At 37.5% G+C, this 14,422-nt stretch overlaps 1 protein-coding gene across 4 annotated transcripts in view; it reads left to right on the top strand.

Annotated features, from left to right (window-relative positions):
- LOC140229440 (dixin-like) overlaps nucleotides 1-14,422 on the top strand; it is a 236,782-nt gene that overhangs the window by 209,728 nt on the left and 12,632 nt on the right. For 2 of the 4 annotated variants that reach the window (XM_072309692.1, XM_072309691.1), the window contains exons 4-11: nucleotides 317-442; nucleotides 989-1,286; nucleotides 5,125-5,319; nucleotides 6,263-6,450; nucleotides 9,893-10,041; nucleotides 10,810-10,902; nucleotides 11,884-12,093; nucleotides 13,881-14,027. In XM_072309692.1, coding sequence (XP_072165793.1) covers nucleotides 317-442; nucleotides 989-1,286; nucleotides 5,125-5,319; nucleotides 6,263-6,450; nucleotides 9,893-10,041; nucleotides 10,810-10,902; nucleotides 11,884-12,093; nucleotides 13,881-14,027 — 1,406 coding nt within the window. Of the gene's footprint in view, nucleotides 1-316; nucleotides 443-988; nucleotides 1,287-5,124; nucleotides 5,320-6,259; nucleotides 6,451-9,892; nucleotides 10,042-10,809; nucleotides 10,903-11,883; nucleotides 12,094-13,880; nucleotides 14,028-14,422 lie in introns of all 4 variants that reach the window. The other 2 variants (XM_072309693.1, XM_072309694.1) reach the window with 2 other exon arrangements.

The following is a 14,422-nucleotide window of genomic DNA, read 5'->3' on the forward strand; positions in this document are numbered from 1 at the left end:
AAACGGAGATTCATAATCAACGAGACGGTCACGACATTCAAAACTGCAGTATTTATGGCATATTTGAGGTAAGAATTAGGCGGATTTTTATTATATTTTTAGAATAAACAAGCTACAGATCCTTAGGGTGACGATACGTGGTACCCCCAACCCTACAATTTGTAGATTAATTCCAGCTCATGAGTTCCTTTAGGACACAGATCTGTGTATTGAGTGTCAAACCAGTTTGCAGAAGTATTTCAACTGAAACATGTGTGTGCCAAAGAGGGATAAATGCTTACACAGATTTGTTCTTGCCTTTATTGCTATTATGCAGCTGGAGAGACCCTGTCTCGGGTTGATTACAGCCCATCCACCACAACAGTGATGCGAGAGAATGTAGAGAGAGTCCTTCAGTTCATGGCTTCCAAACGGATACGGATGCACCACACCTCAGCCAAAGGTTTGCAGGATTCAATTCACACAATGCTTTTAAGTTATCTTCCCTTGGACAGTTTGTCTTAGTCCCTTTTCCATGTTCTTATCTCTGTGAGCTTTTTATATGAATGATGCTGATTTAGGTATCAAATCTGCTTTTCCAAACAGTTATCCAACATTAAATTGAATTTAAATGGGGAAAAATCGGACAAACTTTGAAATAGGATGTAGTTACTGTAGCATTTGTTTCAGACATAGAATATATAAAACTTATTGGAATTGTGTATACTGGCATTTCAATACATTTATTTATTTTTCATTTGTGTGAGGCAATGTATGTAGTACACGAGAGCTAAATTGGATAGTGGGAGAGGGGAAGATAAGCAACTCTGCAAGTATTAAATGACAAGGTTTAGTCTAGAGCAGCACAAAAAAAAATCCTTGAAAAATTTACTCCTTTTTATATCTTTAAGTCAAATCAACAATGAGATTAAGCAGTCAGATTTAATTGTTGATGTCACAGTAAAATGGTCAAAATGAATGGCTGCCCGTACTGTGTGTTTCCTTGCAGACATCGTGGATGGCAACCTGAAGGCAATCATGAGGCTGATCCTGGCCCTTGCAGCACACTACAAACCTAGCAGTGTCAAACAGGCCTCACAACAACAAGCCCAGGGCTCTCCCATGGGAGCTTCTGCCTCCCCAGCCACTCCGAGTTCCAGTTCCTCTCAGCGTAAGATGGCTCGGCAACCTTCATTTGCAGCCATGGCAGCCAATGCTGCTGCAGCCATCCATGATGCTAGGAAGGAGGCAGCTGGAGCAGGGGGGTCCCTTAGGAGATACAAGGAGTCCACACCCCACAGGTCTGGGTAAGGAAATGTGTGTTATCCTCAAACAATAACCTTTTCTGTCTGTATACATGTTTGTGTAAGGCTTGTGGCACTCCCAAAGCATGGCTATGTAAAGGTAAAAAGGAAGGTAAAAGCTAAAGTCTCAGAAGTTGATTGATTCCTGTCAGTCATGGTGCTGTTCCTGGAAGACACTGATACATGAAAGAGGAAAGATACTTCAAGACTACTTTCATGTACTACTCATAATTTTGTGTATGGTTTGTGGAATTGTATGAAAGCCTTGGTCATAAGTGGATAGACACTCTCCATTATGTTCACAGTTATTTGGTTATTGCTTTAGAATGGCAGTGATGGGTTACAGCAGTAGTGCCCCTGTATAAGACACCTCATCTTCCTTGCATAGTCTTTCAGTGGTCCCTTGGGTTACATAATTTACAGCATTTACTGTCCTCAATCTATAGTGACCACATAAGGAAAGTACTTAATTTAATGTTGTAATACATTGTAGGTTTGTAAGGGGAACAAAACATTTTTTAAAAATGACATGTGACACATTTGCCACTGTTGGTACATTATTGTGTGTAATAGTGAGAATTGTGCATATTGGGCATATGGCTCTTGGTCACTAGGCTTTTCAGCGTTGAACTAGAAACAATCTTAGAATATGAAAAATGAGGACTTCTGCTTCCTGACTTAAACTTGGCTGCAAGGAAGAATTTCAAAAGCTTGTGTACTTAGGGTATAAACTCAGTTCATTGCTCCATAGCGCATGCTGGTTTAGTACCCTATTCAAATAATGGCTATCCTTCCCACAGGGAATACATTATTACAATTCTCAAATCAGCTGTTACTACTAAATGCATTACTGATAGGCCCAATATGCATGCACTGCATGTTGCTAGGATGGCCAAGTGTGTGGTAAACTTTCTACTTGTCATGTGTTACTTATCTGGTAAGTACATGTACATGTACATGCATAAAAATTGAATTTATTCATTAAATGGTCATGGGTTAGGGTTTGGAAGAGCATTTGAAACCTAATTTAAAGCAGTGCATCTGATTTGCCTAAGATTAACATCCTGTAGACGCAATACTATGACTGACCGCACAGCTTGCACAAAGCACACATGTCCTTGGGACACACAAGCACAGTCTAACAACAGCCCTTACGAATGCTCCACTCTTGACAGGTGTAACTCTGGAATACAACATCTAAAGCACGTCGGGCCAAAGAAGACCTATGTTACAGTCTAAACATACTGTGTACCATGCATGTTTCACCATGTATATGCGGAGATCAGATCTGAGTAAAAATTTATACAAAAAAAAACTGTTAGAACAGAGTGTCTCAAACAGCAAGTAAAGTACTAATTTATGTGACTCCAATGGAAGGAGGTTAAGTGAGCATCACTGACTGTGTCTCACTGTCTCATGGCATTCTTAGAATCCTCATCCATCTCATCACAACCATTGGTATTTTGACCAAAGAAATGAGTCTTTGCAGTCTTCACTTGAGATCACATTATTTCTTCTACTCTCTTAATAGCATTGTTAATTGGACTGCTGCCAGCCACTCAAAGCATACTATTTTCTTCCTTTTGGTCTGATCAAGGAGGTCTCTGATAATGCAGAGAACTCTTGCCTTCATCTCACAAAGAATCAAATAGAACAAATTCTCCTTTTGTTTTTGCTGTTGTCATGTATGAAAAATAAGTCAGCACCATTTCATCAGTGATGTTTAAAGGCATAATTTACGATTTGCAGATGAAACAAAAACCCAGCATTAGTGCTTTAGAATAGTTCTAAAATGTGAGTTAGGGATAGAAACAACCACTGTCAAAATTTAAATCCGTATAATCAATGTTAAATGTTGTGAAATACACAAAATGTGAACAGTAGTCATAATAAAAATGTTTCTAGACTAAACCGTATACAGTTACGGTTTATTGAGAAAAACCCTGATATCTCCTTATATTTTAGGTTTTATTGCAAATATTTCATATGGTAGGATGTTTTATGATACAACAGACCTACACATATGCATCAAATGTGATATCTTGAACATTTTTGAAATCACTGCTCCCAAAGGTAAACTGGACCTTTAAAGGGATGCTATAAATCAATTGGCTATAGAGCATAATATTCATACAGTATGGAACATAGAAATAGTACATTGATCATACATATATATGTACATGGCTTAAACATACAAGATGATATTGAAATGTCACATTCTGTTCTTTGATTCTTTTAACAAAATAATAGATTTATTAAAAATGCAAATTCTTGCAGTGATACTTTGAAATTTCATAACTTTCATAGGTCACAATGACATACATCTCTAAACACAGAAGGATATGTACTGAGATACAGAGCAAACTTGACGTGCACCATTGTTATCAGCATGGCACATTTTAACATGACGAACTAATCAATGTCACAATGTCTCCTTTATATCTAATGGGAAAAATCAATCTGTTTTAATGTGGTTCTCTAATCCTTAACCACTTCAAGTTGCATGTACAAGCATGCACATTGTCTTGATATTATGTACAAAGTAGAGGATTTGTTTTCTTTTATGAGGAGGAAAAAGAAAGCAGAAGGAAAGGTATACTGTACAGCTGTCTGAAAGCAGTCTGTATTAAACTAGTGTGATTAATATTTGTATCCAGTAAGGTAATGAGTTGAGATATGGATGTGAGGCAAGGAATTCATTGGCTTTTGTTTCAGTGTGAAATGCTTTGTCAAACTGTAGGAATAAAGCAAAACACTTCACTTGATAGTGTGAGATGTTGCCTTAGAAAATATCTTCTGAATAAAAACAGCAACTAAAAAAACAGCAGTTCCATGAAGAATCATTCATCTATTCAATATGAAGTAAATGTCAGTCACGTAGTGCTTGTATGAGCATCTCAAAATGGCAGCGTGGACTTTAGTGCTCGTCTTGTGTATAATGCTGGTGACATGACATGAAGCACATGATTTTGCCATAGAAGAAACATCTTTTCTATTTGTTTCTCAGAAAAAGATAAAATATGTAGTTTTGCACCTGTGTCAAATTAGACAGAGTTAATGCCTTTATAATGTTACATAAACAATTTTGTTCATATATTCACCAATTTTGTGCTCAAAGAGAGTAAGCTGTGCGCAAGAGATAATGTAGTTCCATAATCATGATGACTGTGAGTGATTCTCAAGAATTTGATGTTATGATTGACATTTGAAGAGTCTTTCCTGTATGCATGGATGTCTTGTACATGATTTTCATTCAAAATAACCTTTTTCAGGTTAATTCTCCTGTAATGTGTGACACCACTAATGATTTTATATGATTCTTTGTATATAAATATACAGAATGCAACACCTACCAAGTCATGTAAATGTACAATTTGTATGCATTGATAATTAATATGCTGTGGAAAAAGCTTATTTATTTTGATGTTTTGTTTTGTGTTCTTATTTTTGTTTTATTTTCTTTCTCCTCATTCTAACAAATCAACCTTCACCAATTGACTCCCTTTTCCCTCCCTTCTATGTGGGTATTCTGGAAACTTGTCTGTTTTGATTTTTTGTTTTACAATTTTGTGGATACTTTAACAAAAACCAAATGATAAAACCACTAAAACTTATTGTCTACTAACCCACAATCTAACATATCACCTGATATGTGACCCCATATGACAAGGGACAATATGTCCTATTCTGATACACATTCTAATCTGTGCTATTTCTAAATCCATTTCAATTATGGAAATGTATTTCTGTTCTTTTTTTGGTGTTATTGGAATGTGATATTTGTCTTCAAAACATACAAAAATGGGGAAAACCTGTGGATATGATAAAATGCCAATACCAGACTGCAATCCCTACAAAGTCATATGAACATGACTCCGTCCAACCACGATCCCCACCACTCCCCCCTCCCTAGTCAGCACCCAGTGGGTAGCCATCATTCAGGGATGGGATCTCCCTATTCACCCCACCCTTACCACCAACATTTCTATCCAACAACTACACACAACCACGACCACCAGCACAGAGGGCTTTTAAGGTACTTCTATTTGCTTCTTTGTCTGTATCATGTAGTGTTGATGAGATTAATTGCACTATATATTAAGAGACAAAAAAAAAACTGCACATCAAAGCTTTCAGTTTGACTGTCTAACAATTTAATGACACTATGTTAGCAAACACTCTTCAGATAAACTTTTTGCACCAGATGCTTTTAATTTTTGTATTCAAATGTGTAGACAGTAAGTAGTGTTTTTTGCTTTCAGTGTCTGACACTCTTCCACTATTGAATGATTAGTCTCTGTTGTAGAAAGGGCATTTCCCTGTGTGAGATATACTACTCCCAAAAGAAAATGATTATTGTTAGGGTAGTGAGATGTACTGAGTATATAATTGTCACACACAGTGGGTGAGGATTTCACACAGTTATTTTCATGTGCGTGTAGATGATACAAAAAGACTAATAATGATTATAGATGAATCCAACTTCAGAGCACTGTAACTTATGCAGCCATAACTTGGGGGCTTCCAATAAAGATAGAAAACACTTTCAATGGATTATGCAATGAGCCAGGGACATCACCATGTCAGTGCATAAATTATATATTGATAGGCATACTTGAAGGCCCCCCCCCCCCCCAGTCAGTTAGAAATTACCATAAAAAACAGTACCCAAACTGAATTGATCTATACATATAAGTATCTAAAATTTAAAGCAAAGGGTTGGTTGCATGTCTTAACATACAGACCAAATTTCAGTAATTGTATGATATTTGTTTGAAGGCCATGTAGTGTGCTTGATATTTGTCTCTGAATCAAGTAGAGGACTTTAAGCCAGGTTTATACTTGGGATGGTGAAAGGATTTGAAATGCCAGTTCATCTTGCCTATTACAGGAGAATCATGTTTACTATATGAAATGAAGAGGTCATCATTCATCAAACTTTGCTTCATGTATGTGCTCTTTGCCTTGTGGTTCAGCAGGGGAGATTCATCTGATCTACCTGATAGTCCAGCAACAAGAGCTGTCAGCCCTCTGCCTCCCACAGCCATAGCTCCCTCACCCAACACAACGTCAGCAAGCCCCATGATTGGCAGGAGCAGTGACCCAAGGAGAGCCATGAGTCCTCGCCAGCACTTGAATCTAGCACACACATCTGATTCTGATCCAGGTAAACTATACATCCCTTTCAAACGAAACGATGGATGGCCCTTTTTTGTTTGTGTACACTTACGATGTAATGCAGCATATACACCCAGAAAGACTGCAAAGTCAGGCTTAGGTTAATGTTATGCAAAGTGTTGACAAAATATTTATTTTACCTTGTTGCAGGCATTGTATTATTCTTTCTGTTCAAATATGCACATTTTATGCACTGAGGTTGGTGCTGATTGCCTGAGAATAAATCCAGATTACAAGAACCACAGAAATGTGCTTTATCAAAAAGAAAAAAAAAAATCAACAAAGCAAGGTACAGGTAGAAAACTAAAATTTCCAGTAATGAAAAAATCCTTTTTTTTTTTCTAATGTAGATACCATTGCACTCATTCGTCATAGGAAGTCTGCTGTTTAGTCTTCAGGAATTTGCAAATTGCATATTCAAGGAATTTAAAAGATCGTAAACATACATTTTGTGGCAATCCCTGTCAAAGTAGGAAAGCAATATCATGGGAAAATTGCTAAATTCATGTTTACAGTGGGGAAAAGTTGTATATTCTTGGTTTCTAGTCAGTGATGTCATGCGTGATGTGTTAATGCAAAAAAACTTTTTTTTTTTCACTTTACTAATAGTAGGCATACTCAACTACCAATTGTTTACATGATTTTCAGTTTTACACACGCATGCAATGTTATTTGATTATCTTCAATAAAGTTATAGCACTCCTTCATTTCATTTGTGAAACCATGCTGTACTTGTGGCATTTTATTTATTTATTTATTTATTTATTTATTTCTAATCTTTTGTCAGGGTAGTCCATTCACCAATAAATAGTGGTCTTCCATGGAGCCCTGAATAATATTGATGAACATATGTGCATTAAATAGCAAAACGTATATACAGAAGATGACATAATACAGTGTAGATACATACCAGCATACTGTACATTGCAAAGTAACATAAAAAGTACATGCCACAGCAAGAGTCACCAGAATGCCGAAATAACAATGAAAAACGCTATTATACAGGAATGATAAAGCCCAGAATGAATTTCGTGTGTTACTTACAAATAGCAACTTTGCTTAAACAATCTCTTAAATGAATATATGGAAGAAGCTGATCTAATTGAATGATCTAGCCTGTTCCATTCAAGTACAGAGGATACGATTGGGCTGCACTTGTGACAATCAGAGCGAAATCTTGGCACACATAGATTTCCACTGTCTATTAGCCTTGTATGATGTTCATGTACATCACTAGGCTTAACTAAGTGCACCTGAAGGTACGAAGGTGCTAAGTTATGGACGCATTTATATATCATCATAACGCGGCTGAAATCAAAACGTTTGTCTAGTGTCATCCATTTAAGACTTTTGAATAAATCAGCCGACGGTGTGTCATATGTTTTGTCCAAAATTATTCTTGCTGCCCTCTTTTGAATTTTTTCTAGCTTAGTTGTATGGTATTGAAATCTGTTTGACCAAACAACAGAACAGTAATCAAATTGTGGTAACACTAGACTATTATAAAGTAATTTTAGGGATTGTTGGGCCAAAAAGGCCTTCGCTCTCTTTATCATGCAGACACTTTTTTGGGTACGTTTACATACATTTTCGATTTGTTTAGACCATTTCAGTTCTTCATCTATTAAAACACCTAAACATTTAGTGAACTGAACTCTTTTAATCCGACTACCATCTAATGAAATACTGAAATTTTCAATTTTCCCGAGATTAGCACGGGAGCTGATAATCATGACAGAAGTTTTGTCAGTGTTAAGGACGAGCCGATTTTTCTTAATCCACCCCATTACATTATTTAGTGCAACAGTTATCTTTTCTTCTAAAACTGTTGCGTCATTAGCACTGACAGTGAGGGTCGTATCGTCAGCGTACATATCTATAACACCTTCTGAAGTACACTCGGGTAGACTGTTGACATATATTGAAAATAAAAGGGGACCAAGAATAGACCCTTGAGGTACACCCAATTTAATAGTTGAAGGGTGGGACCTGGCTCCTTTGAATTGCGTCACTTGCTGTCTGTCACTTAAATAGGATCTAAACCAATCTACAGTCGTCTTACTACACCCTATACACTTTAATTTATGTAAAAGTAGGTCATGATCTACAGTGTCAAATGCCTTCCGAAGATCTATGAAGGCAACTCCAGAAATTTGATTATTATCTATATTCAAAGACCACTGATTCACAAGTTTTGCAAGAGCAGTAGATGTGGAATGAAATGGTCTAAAACCAGATTGATTAGGGTGTAGTAAATCATTCGCATTCATGAATTCGCTCAGTTGTTGATGTACGGCCCTTTCGATAATTTTACTCACTGTTGGTAAGATTGAGATGGGGCGGTAGTTATTCAACGAAGAAATATCTCCTGCTTTAAATATCGGTACTACCCGAGCCTTTTTCCATTCATGTGGAACAACTCCCGTAGACAGGGATTTGTTGATAATATCGCAAAGAGATTCTGCAATAACATTCTTTGTCATCTTTAAAAGTTTGCAGCCGATGTGATCTTCTCCGGTTGCTTTATCTATGCCAAGAAACTCGATCTGTCTCAATACAAAATCTCTCGTTATCATACTTAAATTAAATTGAGAATGAGATGGAACAAAGCCTTTGTCCTCATCTAATATCATTTGCGAAGTATTCCTCTGCAGGTCTTTTGTAATTTTAGTAGCATTAGATATGAAAAAATTGTTGAATGCTTCAGCAATACTTGCGTTGTCCGATACTTCTGCATCATCAACCTTTATGGTATTGGGAGAAATGGGTGATGATTTAGGCGTAAGTTCCCTCAAGCTCTTCCACATTTTCTTACTGTTGTTACGATTTTGTAAAATTTGGTCAGTGTTATACTGTTTTTTTCTTATTCTCATGAGATGAGTAACTTTGTTTTTTAGATATTTATAGGTATTCCAAAGATCATCACTATTGTTAGATTTAGCAGCTTTGAGAACTTTATCACGTTCCGTCATGAGCTTAACAATCTCATCAGATATCCATGGACATGCATGTTTTCTTATCCACTTTTTGTTGATAACATCATTGAAAAGAGTCAACCACATATCCCACGCATCATCAACGTCGTCTATATCTTTTATGACCTGCCACGGAGCACTTCTCAAATCACTATAAAATTCCTCCTCATGTTTGATCATGGATCAGTCTAATGAGTTTGTAGTCTTCTCTCAATTTCTCCATATTCTAAGCAGAAAAAATAATTTTATATGAGTTCCTTGAACTGAAGTTACATTAGCTGTCTTTTGACATGCATTTAGGCATTTTGCTGCAACTGTGAAGTTGGCATATTACTGAAGTTGTCTTTGATTAAGAGTTTTATTGGCACCCATGACCCTTCATTCACTGTGTAAACCATTTGCTCTCATAAAGTCATCCTTACTCCTGTCATGTGTCTGCCCTTCTTCACACTGCAGGCAGTGCAGGGGAGGACGGGGGACCCCATTCCCGCACCAGCTCTAGACGCTCCTCCATCTCACTCAGTGAAGCCCTGATAGAAGAGCAGACTTTGATGGGAGAAAACTTGGATGATGCTAGGAAACTCCTTCAAAACCTCCAGGAATTGGTATGTACTTAGGGAGTGATAATGGATGAGATCCACTCAGCATGAGGACGTGATTGCGATTTAGGAAGCAAAATATTAACAACCCAATACTGTAAAAGTGGATATTTTCGCACGACTAATTTTTTTGCGCTTGGCCGGGTAAGAAGAGTTTCACGTGTTTTTGATTCCGCAGAATCAGGACATCAACTACTGGAACATATGGCACGCAAAAATATTCGCGTGCTTTTATTTTCGCACTAGCTTCTGGTTGCGCGAAATGCGCGAAAATGTCAACACCGCGAAAATGTCCACTTTTACAGTAATTAAAGGAGTATTAAAGAGATGAATGCCTCATCTGTACATAATTCCTTATTTCCCCCAAAGTGTGAAAGTTTGATTTTCGATGTGGATATTGGCTGTTGACCATAGAATACCAACTCAATGTTTCAGAACTCCATGATGGCCACAGGCCACTCAGCTACAATTTCAGCATAGGGCTCTCCCTGTTTCCGTTGTTAGATTTGAAAAAAAGAAGAAGAGTAACATATGATTCACAGGTCTACATTCTAGCAGGGAACTGAAGCTTTTGCATACAATGCCAGACATTCGTTATTGTGTATGTAAGTAACAGAAATACATCACTCCTAACATGGGAAGTCTGTCACTCACAGCCCCTTCACCTAATTTGTGTCAACTTGAAATATCCTTCTTTGATCAGCAATTACTAACACACTTCTATAGACCAATAGGTGCATTAATGTATGTTTTTGATCCATCTCATATTACCAGCTTTTGAGTGGTAAAGTAGCAGAGGATGATGCCAGCTCCGAGGCAGAAGAAGACCAGATTCAGTTTGAAGGAACGACAGCCAAGGAACAGGTGGTAGGTAGACCACTTACTTGACTTGATAATTGTCCTCTTCAAGGCTGGGGTAGAATAGAATCTTCATATTGTGTACAGCTGGTGACTTTTCAGTCCTGGACAAACTGTATAGGACAAGTTGTCACAAGATGTTCACTGTTGTGATATGCAGCTGTCACAAATTTTCCTTCATAGACTTTCATATTTACAACAGTTGTGAAATATTTGCTGTACGTGCCTTTCATGAAAATTTTGCTTTTTAACCAATGTATAGCAGGAGGCTGTATGATCTCTATTTCCAGCATGGTTACTTTCCCACTACAATCATCTAGTATCTATGAATGAATCAGTAACCTACTGCATAGAACTGGTGTGAAATACTTGCATATTTTTTGTTCACTTCAAGTTTGCTAGCATATGTGGACATGGCATATGGGCTTATGGTATTGGAGAACTGGACTATCATTATTTCTATGACACAAGATTTCATTTGATTCAAAATGTTGAAGTCAATGTGAAGTGAATGGTCTTTTACACTTTCTATAAAATCATTCAGATGTTGTCATCAGTTATTATTCATAAACATCAGCTGGAGTAATCTCTTCATGAAACAAAAAGTGTGTATGTGCAACAGTGGACAAATCTTTGTGGGAACACTTTTATGAATTTGGTCTGAGGGCAGAGTGTTTGACCCAGCTGTGTGTTTTGTGCCATTGATTCTAAAGATGTACTAGTACCTAGAAAAGATTCTTTCATATTTGGAGCCACTATTTTTGCTACATTAGACCTTTTCCTATTTCAGTGATGTCCTTTTTAACCAGTATTAAAAATGAGAAGCAAAAGTCATGTTCTGCTGTGTTAAAAATCAGAGTAGTCAGTCAAAATGTACTAAAGTATTGACACTTTATATCAATAACAGAGATGCCTCCAGGAGCAGCAGACCTTGACCCTCCCACTTCTTTCCATATGAAACATTTTCTGTTAATTCTTCCTTGATGATAGATTGTTCTGCAAGCAAGATTAAATCAGCAGCAGTATGAGTGCAACCAGCTGAGGAACGAGCTCTCCAAGGTAAAGCAGGAGTGCCGCAACCTACAGGGTACCAAAGCTGGACTCCAGTCTCGCTTGACTGAGCAAGACAATGCCTTGTTGCAGATGAAGGCTGACCTGCTGAAGATTGGCTTTACACAGCAGAATCTGGAGGCTGAGAATGTGAGTTTTTTCTTACCTGTTGTACAACTGGTCCTTTGTGACAACTCAGAATTTAATGATGCAGAGCTCTGATAGTGTGCCCATTAACCACCTTTGACCTAAAGTAGAGTCAAGTAAAAATTTCTGTTTTGTGTTTAACCCATACTGGGCCAACGCACTTGTGTAAACAAACACCGCAGTGGCCCAGCACCATTTGCACACACACGGCGACAGGCAGACAACTCTCCAAACAATCCCTCTTCATTAGCAAGCAATGATTAGAACATAGACAAGTTATATGTCATTTGAAAGAAGATAAAATTCCCTTTAAAATGGTATATGACATGCTGTCATTCAATGTACAGTGCAATCATAGTACTCAGCAGAAGTGAAGTGCAGTAATCCAAAAGTTACGAAATCAATTTGTTTGTTTGCTTTCATTCGTGGATTAAAAATAGCATATGTTGTAATTTTACACATCCAGTACCAAAAATGAAATTATCAGAGTGTCAGCTTTCTGGACATATAAATATCATGACCATTGATACAATAATTGCAGGTTTATGTTTATGACGAGGAAGCCATTGTGAGTGCATGGGAAATCAACAGTATAATGTGTGTATCCTATAGTTTGTTGAAGCAAAACTTGTCAGGATAGATACGGTCTACAGCTTTTCAGTTTCGACTGAATTATACAATTATTTTACATACATGTGGATGTACATGTGGGACTATTATCACAGTCGAATTATCGCCCGGCAAATGTCCAAACCTCCTCAAAAACTGCAACAGAAAATCCAAAATCAAGCACTCTGTACGGCTGTAGATAGCGCCCACTGACACTTGGTGGTTATTCGCGTTATTCCATGTAAACACACATTTTTTTCGATGACTTGTACGATCTTGTTGGCATTCGACCAACAAAAGCTTTCTTGAATTATCGTAGACAGTGTAGCAAAGCATTCTGGGATATGTTGTCAAAGGTTAGAAGGTGAAAGAACTTTGGAATGACGTCGTTTATATGTCATTTCATGCACTACGGGATATTCCATATGTGGCCCCTGCGGCGTTCAAACGAACTACGGAGTATCCCGTAGGTGGCCCGATGTGGGTTATTGAAGATAATCACAGGCAATTTACAATTGGATGAGTGTAGTTAGTGGAACATCAGTTTGTCCATTGATTCATTCATTTATTTTAGCATTGGAGGCCCATTCAGCATAAGCTGTTTTTCAATGGGTCCATGCATGAAATTATGATTTACAATCTAAAACCATAAATGAATAAAACATCACGAAAGTAGAAAAATTAGAAGATATCTGTTTGTTTGTTTGTTCTTTTTTTTTTTTGTTCAGACTAACAACATTGTTTTCATTATTTGAAAAGTTAAAGAGCACACATGTCATTACAAGTGAAAACACAACAGTCTTAGCTACGTATCCATAGTTACCATGGATGACACACTGTGTGTAATACAAGGTCTTCCTCTACCTAGTGTATATAATGTATTCTAAGATAATATATACATAATGAACCACAATGTTGTAAGCAGTCACATACCTGAATTGGTTTTATGTCATTGACACAGGTTATATCCCCTCCCTCTCTGTTACTCTCTCTCTCTCTCTCTCTCTCTCTCTTACCCTAGGTCTCGTTTTATTTTTATGTTTACACAGAATTGTGTCATAGCTTGCTGAAGAAAATAGCTGCATCCAAATCCAAGACATAGCCATATTCTGTGATGTATGACTGAATTGCTCATATGTTTTAGAGTTCATTGTTTCATTGTTCTTTTATACCATGTACAGGCTGAACTGAAGAGAAGTTTGGAGGAAAAGGATCGACAGTCCTCAGACCAAAGCAGACAAATGGGGCAGAAAGACAAGCTCCTTAGGCAGCAACAGGAGCAAATTGAGAATCTCACTCAGCAAATGCTTAACCTCAACTCATTTAAGGTCAGTATAAAGTCATTTTGACTTCAAACCAGATGATTCTGTGTTGCAAATCTTTTTCAAGGCCATATTGTATCTGTGTACCAAGTTCTCCCGACAATTGCTCCAAGGAAAGAGCCACATCCTGCATGTGTACCCCTACCCAATGTTCCCAAGGGTGTCCTCTAGGAAAGGACTCCATCCTACTTTGTTCTTATTCACCAGACAAAGTTCTCTGGGAGAGGGCCACATCCTAACTGTGTACCCCATACCACTGTTCCCAAGGCAATGGCATATACAGACCTCCCAACCATACTGAATTTGGAGGAAAGAATCTGAATTTTAACCATTCCTAGCTCTTGTTTCAACAGGAGTTTCCTATTTTTCTGGGTAATTTAACTACACACTCAGATGGGAAC

Source organism: Diadema setosum, chromosome 6, assembly GCF_964275005.1.
Source record: "Diadema setosum chromosome 6, eeDiaSeto1, whole genome shotgun sequence".
Taxonomy (NCBI): Eukaryota; Metazoa; Echinodermata; class Echinoidea; order Diadematoida; family Diadematidae; genus Diadema; species Diadema setosum.